The sequence below is a fragment of the Myotis lucifugus genome, unplaced genomic scaffold (genome assembly GCF_000147115.1).
Source record: "Myotis lucifugus unplaced genomic scaffold, Myoluc2.0 scaffold_6468, whole genome shotgun sequence".
Lineage (NCBI taxonomy): Eukaryota > Metazoa > Chordata > Mammalia > Chiroptera > Vespertilionidae > Myotis > Myotis lucifugus.
The window spans coordinates 60-8,584 of record NW_005877516.1 but is presented as its reverse complement, the minus strand read 5'-3'; the positions used below and the strand labels follow the sequence as shown (position 1 = coordinate 8,584).

General features: G+C 40.4%; 1 protein-coding gene across 1 annotated transcript; it reads right to left on the bottom strand.

The window, feature by feature from the left end:
* Positions 1-1,267: 1,267 nt before the first annotated feature.
* On the bottom strand, positions 1,268-7,720 carry LOC102420452 (apomucin-like; the record flags this gene model as incomplete). Its single annotated transcript, XM_014451023.2, has 15 exons — positions 1,268-1,374; positions 1,800-1,844; positions 1,928-1,981; positions 2,188-2,241; positions 2,515-2,559; positions 2,962-2,991; positions 3,492-3,545; positions 3,682-3,735; positions 3,982-4,026; positions 4,170-4,223; positions 4,751-4,804; positions 6,359-6,412; positions 6,842-6,886; positions 7,030-7,083; positions 7,610-7,720. Coding segments are annotated over 15 exons (860 nt in total), but the record flags the coding sequence as incomplete, so codon positions are not given.
* Positions 7,721-8,525: the final 805 nt, after the last annotated feature.

Sequence of the window (8,525 nt, the reverse complement as noted above, 5' to 3'; positions counted from 1 at the left end):
GATTTAAATAAAAATATACATCTTCATGTAATAGCAAACTACATCCCTATCACTTTTACTGCCAAGAAGTCATCCAAAGTGCCCCATGCAACATTTTTTTTCTATAACTATTTTACTGAGTTCTCAACTATCAAGTCTCCTTTTATAGCAGGAAGAGAGAAATATCTCTCTATATGCTACCTATTTATTGGTCATTGGTTAGACTCATGGTTGTCTACTGAAGGCCCTTGTAAGCTTAGGCAATAAGGAGGCAATGTAATGTGTAGCTTATCTTTTTAAAATCTGAACTTTCCCAACAGTAACATATATAAATAGTGTAGAACTTTTAGAAGACTGCTTTAAGAAGGTTATTATGATATGTAGGTGTTAGCTTAGTAGCACTCCCCTGTGTCTATTCCAATTCTAGTTGTGCCACTTTGAATGTTGTGGCTACTGGGGGAAATAGGGTAGAAAAGAGGTAATGAAAGAATATTTCAGGATCATTGAAAATACATGGTGATAGTCCCGCAATGAATAATATCAGTGCAGACAACTAACCTGTGAGAGTGCATGAGAAAATCCTATGTCACCCTGTTGCCTTCCCTATTTGGAAGTGCCAGGAGCAACAGCTGTTCCAAGGGCTATTCCAGTGGTGCCCGAAACATAAAAGGTTTCAGATCATCAACAGGTGTCCTGTCCATCTCCTGACGTCCTCCCTCCAGAAGGGATCTAGGTGTATCTTTGTTATAGCAAAGGGCCCTGTCTCTACTTCCTGATGAGGTGAGAATCTGGTTTTAATATGACCAACATCAGTAAGAAAGCAATAAAAACAGTAATGTTCTCAGCATGAGAAACTGTCCCAGAAATTCCATTCAGTCAATATGGTTAAAGAGGGGCCTTTCTCCTACATTCATCTCTCATCCTCACAGTGGTGCCTACCATACAAGGATAAACAGGAAAATATTTCAATGTCCCAGAAAACTATTGATATAATTATTGGCATTTTGAGCAAGAACCCCTGTGCATAGGATACGCCTGTTTAAGAGTTCACATTGCTTTTCCCTCTCCTCATATAGATAATATTTCTCATCTCACACTGACATCCTAGTGATGTCTGTGCCATCACAAGTTTAATCTCTCATACTGATTTGACCACCAGCCTTTCCTTACATAGTTACACCTGTAAGACTGGAAGCTAATATTGAGAGTTTTCCAAAATATTGTAAATCTAAGAACTGGAAGCAAATGAGAACCATTCTGCAGGAAAGCACCCCTCCCAGCAGCCTGGCTAAGCAGAGCCATCATTAATGGTAAATCCCAACTGCGGAAACTTTTCCTCACCTGTTCTCAATCCATTTCCAGATGTGCCACTGCCTTCTGTTGAAGTTGTAGCCTCTGAAAGAGGAAAATGGTGAAGGGTGAGGAATGAGGATTTGGGATATGAGAGAAGAATTATGTTGATATTTTATCAGTGGAGACATAATGATATTGGGTTTAAATGTTGAGATTTCTTCTTGTGAACCTATCTGCGTGGGAACCCCCAGATATAATGATTTTCCTAGTGAATTCCTGTGTAGGACTTTAAAATGAGAAAGATAAAGCCATCAACACAGCATTAGCTCCCTCTTCAGCACTGAAGCAGCTGTGTGTCATTGAATGACCAGAAGACCTTTTCTTAGGATCTCTGTTTCAGAGGGAACCTAACTGTCCATAACCTTACCCAATGTCCTTCCTTGCCCACCTATGGATCATTGTTGCTACTGGAGTTCCCTTTTCCAAGATCCTAGTGAAAAAGAAAGGAGGTCTTATGTCACCCTCACCTGTTCCACTTCCAGTCCCTGGACTCCCAGGTGTGACAGAGGTGCCTAAAGGAAGAAAAAGGCAGATGATGCTTAATCTTTGTAAAAGTTTGTCATCAATTTCCTAGGCTTTGGACTAAGAAGCTTACCTCCTGGCAATCTTCCATGCGTAGCCTTACTACCTCCTGTGGAAGTTGTGGTTTCTAAGAGAAGGGAAAAAACAAACAAACAACCTCTTGTTATTCCACCATCTTCTACAGAAGCCCTATCCTCCACTATAGAGGAAAAGAGGTTAGAGATCATTGAAAATTATTTGAGGACCACAGAAAGGTACGGTAGTTCTGCTACACAGGATAACAATAGAAGAGAAATCTCATCTGAAAGATTCCCTGCCACCTTGTTGACTTACCTGTGTTGGAACTGCCAGGTGCAACAGTTGTGCCAACAACTGGTCCAGTGGTGCCTGAAACCCAAAAGTTCTGAGATTTCAATGGCGACTCTTGGTGACTCCTATACAGCTCCTAAAGACCTGCCTCTAGAAGGAATCTAAGTGTATCTTTGTTATATCAAAGGGCCCTTTCACTACTTCCTGATGAGTTGACAGTAATATACCTTTCCTATAATCTATATCACTAAGAAAGTAGTAAAAATTGCAATATTTCCAATGTAAGGCACTCTCTACAGACATTCCATTCTCTTAAAATGAAGACAAAAGCTGGGTTTCTCCCAGGCTCACCTGTCACACTCCCAGTTGATTGGCCTTGTGGCATTGCAGTGGCGCCTAATGTGAGAGGAAAACCAGAAAACTATTTGAGTGTGTAAAAAATATTGACTATCATTATTGCACTTTTGAGCAAGAGGACCTATATGTAGCATAGGCTTCAGAGTTCACATTGCTTTCTCTTCTACCCACATATAGAACATTTCTCAGGTCTTCTATCATCTTGGTGATGTATATGCCATCAAAGAGGAAACCTCTTACAGGGATTTCACCAATAGCCATTCATAAGGAAGTTACAGCTGTGAGGCATGAGCAGGCATTTAAAGTGTATTAAAAATGTGTTAAATCAAAGAAAATTTTGAGTAAATACAAACTACCCTGCAGGAAAGAACACCTCCAAAATGGGAGGATGTGGAGAGTCATAATTAATGGTAAACCCCAACTGAGAGGTACAATTCTCACCAGGTCTGGATCCTGTTCCAGGAGTGCCAGCTGAAGGAAGAAATGATGAATGGTAAGGTCAGAGGATTAGGGATATTACAGAAAAAATTATTGACATACTAGATCAGAACAAGAATACAAACTACAGTATGGGGTTAAATATGAAGATTTCTTCTTGTTACCCTACCTGTGTGGGAACTCCCAGGTATAATAGTTGGCCTAGAGAATTTCACTCGATAGGCCTGTTTAAGAGTTCTCATTGTTTTGGCTCCTTCTCAGATACATAATATTTCTCAGCTTCTCCTAACATCTTAGTGATGTGTATGCCATCACAGGATAAACTTCTCATATTGATTCTAACACCAGCCCCACTTTAGAAAGTTACAACTGGAACAACTAGAAGCCAGTGTTGAGAGCTTTTCCACAATATGTTACATCTAAGAACTGGCAGCATGTGTGATCCACTCTGCGGAAAGCACACCTCCCAGCAGGCCAGGGTAACAATAATCACAGTTAATATTAAAGTCCCAGCTGCAGGAGCGCTTACTCACCGCCTCTGAATCCAGTTCCAGAAGTGCCACTGCTTTCTGTTAACGTTGTGGCCTCTGATGGAAGAAATTAGTGCAGGGTGAGGTCAGGGGAATTGGAATATTAGGAAAAGGATTATTCGATATTTTATCAGAGCAGACCTAATATCTATATTATGGTTTCAAATATGGAGATTTCTTCGTGTTAACCTACCTGTGTGGGAACTCCCAGGTAAAATGGTTGTCCTGGGGAATTCCTGTGTAGCACCTAAAGATGAGAAATATAAAGGCATCAACGGAGCATTAGCTCCCTCTTCAGTACTGGAGCAGCTGTGTGTCCTTGAATGATCAGAAGACCTATCCTTTGGATCTCTGTTTCAGAGGGAACATAACTAACTGTCCATAACTTTCCACAATGTCCTTCCCTGCCCCACCTACGGATCATTGTTGCTACTGGAGTTTCCTATTTTATTGATGCCAGCGAAAGAGAAAGGAGGTCTTATGTCACCCTCACCTGTTTCACTTCCAGTCCCTGGACTCCCAGGTGTGACAGAGGTGCCTAAAGGAAGAAAAAGGCAGATGATGCTTCATCTTTGTAAAAGTTTGTCATCAATTACCTGAAGGCTTTTGACACTGCAAGGTTTAAAGTAGAAATGTGTGACTCTAATACTCTCCTATGGTGAATTTCCTTAGTGGCCCTACCTGGCTTGGTTTTCTGTGAACTGCTGCTGGCTCCAGGTGAAAGTGTTGTGGTACCTATTAAAGCAAGTAGTGTGAGCTTCAAAATAAATACACATTTCATGATTCCACAAATATTTATTAAGCATCTTTTCTGTGTAATAATGTTTTAGGCGTTTGGATATATCAGTCAGCAGAATATTGAAAGAACCCTCCCCTAATGTGGCTTACATTCTAGCAGCTGGAGACCAACAGTGATGAACAAACATGATTAATTCAAAGTGACAGATGTTAGTAAAGGCTATAAGAAAATGTCCAACCATATATAAAGGTTGGGGCCTTGAAAGGTAGGAGCAGGGCCACAGGGTGGCCGCATACCTGCCAATCAAAGAACTAGCTCTGTAGGCCTGTTCATTGTAATTTAGATGGGGAAATATGAGAATATGGTTTTCAGGCTTATCTAAGTATGTGACTCTGGCATGCTGTGTTCCCAGAGGAAATACAGGCCCATTTTCTTCACCCACCTTCCCACTTATGTGTTTACTCTACACACAAACAGGGATTTGATTCAAAACCCCAGAGATTCAGTTTAAAATAAAACTCACCTCCTACAAGTCCTGCTTGGGTAGTCCCACTTCCTTCAGTGGAAGTAGTGGCCTCTGATAGAGAAAAGAAGGGGAGGAGTAAGACTAGTTGGTGGGAAAGTACACACTTGGCTATAGTCAGAATAGATCTTACAAGCTGCCAATGTCAAGTTTTTACTGTATTTTCAGAATTGCCTGTGACATATCTTCCAGGTTCCAGAGGTTTTCCAGAGATTTTATCAGTATTACTTACAAGAAGAAAATAGTGGTGGTCCTAGCTCAATTGTTTTTTCACCACATGATTTAAATAAAAATTTACATCTTCATGTAATACCAAACTATAACCCTGTGACTTTTAGTGATAAGAATTATCCTTATGTGCCCCACATAACATTTTTTTTCTATGACCATTTTACTGAGTTCTCACCTATCATGTCACTTTTTATAGTGGGAAGAGAGAAATACCTCTCTATATACTACCTATTTATTTGTCATTGTTTAGACTCATGGTTGTCTACTGAAGGCCCTTGTAAGCTCAGGCAATAAGGTGGCAATGTAATGTCTAGCTTATCTTTTGAAAACCTGAACTTTCACAACTTAACATATATAAATAGTGTCTTAAATTTTTGGAAGACTGCTTTAAGAAGGTTATCATGAAATGTAGGTGTTAGCTTAGCAGCACTCCCCTGTAGCACAATTCTAGTTGTGCCACTTTGAATGTTGTGGCCACTGGTGGAAATAGGGTGGAAAAGAGGTAATTAAAGAATGTTCCAGGATCACTGATAATACATGGTGGTAGTTCCCCAATGAATAATATCAGTGCAGACAACTAACCTGTGAGAGGGCATGAGAAAATCCTATGTCACCCTGTTGCCTCCCCTATGTTGGAAGTGCCAGGAGCAAGAGCTGTGTCAAGGGCTATTCCAGTGGTGCCCGAAACACAAAAGGTTTGAGTTCATCAACATGTGTCCTGTCCATCTCCTGATGTCCTACCTCCAGAAGGGCTCTAGGTGTATCTTTGTTAAAGCAAAGGGTCCTGTCTCTACTTCCTGATGAGGTGAGAATCTGGTTTTGCTATGGCCAATATCATTAAGAAAGCAATAAAAACTTTAATGTTCTCAGAATGAGAAACTGTCCCAAAAATCCATCCATTCATATAAGGTTAAAGGGGGGGGCCTTTATCCTAAATAGGTGTTCAGGTCGCATCATCACAGTGGTGCCTACCATTCAAGGATAGCCAGAAAAGTAGTTCAATGTCCCAGAAAAATATTGATATTATTATTGGCATTTTGAGCGTGAACCCTTTTCATAGGACATGCCTGTTTAAGAGTTCACATTGCTTCTTCCCTTTCCTCAGATACATAATATATCTCATCTCACACTGACATCCTAGTGATGTCTATGCCATCACAAGATAAATCTCTCATACTAATTTCACCACCAGCCTTTCCTTACAAAGTTACACCTGTAAGACGGGAAGCCAATATTGAGAGTTTTCCAAAATATGGTAAATCTAAGAAGAACTGGAAGCAAATGAGAACCACTCTGCAAGAAAGCACCCCTCCCAGCGGCCAGGCTAAGAAGAGCCATCATTAATGGTAAACCCCAACTGGGGAAACTCTTTCTTACCAGTTCTGAATCCAGTTCCAGATGTGCCACTGCCTTCTGTTGATGTTGTGGCCTCTGAAGGAAGAAAATGGTGAAAGGTGAGGAATGAGGATTTGAGATATGAGAGAAGAATTATGTTGATATTGTATCTGTGGAGACATAATGATACTGGGCTTAAATATGGAGATTATTCTTGTGAACCTATCTTGTGGGAACCCCAGATATAATGATCATACTAGTGAATTTCTGTGTAGCACCTAAAAATGAGAAAGATAAAGCCATCAGCAAAGCATTAGGTCCCTCTTCAGTACTGAAGTAGCTGTGTGTCCTTGAATGACCAGAAGACCTATCCTTAGGATCTCTGTTTCAGAGGGAAGTTAACTAACTGTCCATAACTTTCCACAATGTCCTTCCCTGCCCCACCTGTGGATCATTGTAGCTACTGATGTTTCCTCTTTTTTTTGGCGCCAGGGAAAGAGAAAGGAGGTCTTATGTCACCCTCACCTGTCCCACTTCCAGTCCCTGGACTCCCAGGTGTGACAGAGGTGCCTAAAGGAAGAAAAAGGCAGATGATGCTTCATCTTTGTAAAAGTTCATCATCAATTACATGAAGGCTTTTGACACTGCAAGGTTTAAAGTAGAAATGTGTGACTCTAATACTCTCCTATGGTGAATTTACTTAGTGACCCTACCTGGCTTAGTTTTCTGTGAACTGTTGCTGGCTCCAGGTGAAAGTGTTGTGGTACCTATTAAAGCAAGTAGTGTGAGCTTCAAAATAAATACACATTTCATGATTCCACAAATATTTATTAAGCATCTTTTCTGTGTAATAATATTTTAGGCATTTGAATATATCAGTGAACAGAATATTCAAAGATCCCTCCCCTAATGTGGCTTACATTCTAGCAGCTGGAGACCAACAGTGATCAACAAACAGGATAAGTCAAAGTGACAGATGTTAGTAAAGGCTATAAGAAAATGTCCAAGCATATATAAAGGTTGAGGCCTTGATAGGCAGGAGGAGGGCCACAGGGTGGCCGCATACCTGCCAATCAAAGAACTAACTCTGTAGACCTGGGCCTTGCAATCTAGATGGGGAATATGAGAATATGGTTTTCAGGCTTATCTAAGTTTGTGACTCTGGCATGCTGTGTTCCCAGAGGAAATACAGGCCTATTTCCTTCACCCACCTTCCCACTCAAGTGCTTATTCCACCACACAAACAGGGATTTGATTCAAAACCCTAGCGATTCAGTTTAAAATAAAACACACCTCTTACAAGTCCTGCTTGGGTAGTTCCACTTCCTTCCGTGGAAGTAGTGGCCTCTGATAGAGAAAAGAAAGGAAGGAGTAAGACTAGGTGGTGGGAAAGGACACACTTGGCTATTGTCAGAATAGATCATACAAGCCGCCAATGTCAAGTTTTTACTGTATTTTCAGATTTGTCTGTGACATATCTTCCAGGTTCCAGAGTTTTTCCAGAGACTTTATCAGTATTACTTACAAGAAGAAAATGGTGGTGATCCTAGCTCAATTTTTTTTAATCGTGTGATTTAAATAAAAATCTACATCTTCATGTAATAGCAAACTATAACCCTGTCACTTGTACTGCCATGAAGTCATCCAAAGTGTCCCATGCAACAGTTTTTTTTCTATAACTATTTTACTGAGTTCTCAACTCTCATTTCTCTTTTTATCGCGGGAAGAGAGAAATATCTCTCTATATACTACCTATTTATTGGTCATTGGTTAGACTCATGGTTGTCTACTGAAGGCCCTTGTAAGCTTAGGCAATAAGGAGGCAATGTAATGTGTAGCTTATCTTTTTAAAAATTGAACTTTCCCAATAGTAACATATATAAATAGTGTAGAAAACTTTTAGAGGACTGCTTTAAGAAGGTTATTATGATATGTATGTGTTAGCTTAGTAGCACTCCCCTGTGTCTATTCCAATTCTAGTTGTACCACTTTAAATGTTGTGGCCACTGGGGGAAATATGGTAGAAAAGAGGTAATGAAAGAATATTTCAGGATCACTGAAAATACAAGGTGGTAGTCCCGCAATGAATAATATCAGTGCAGACAACTAACCTGTGAGAGTGCATGAGAAAATCATATGTCACCCTGTTGCCTTCCCTATGTTGGAAGTGCCAGGAGCAACAGCTATGCCAAGGGCTACTCCAGTGGTG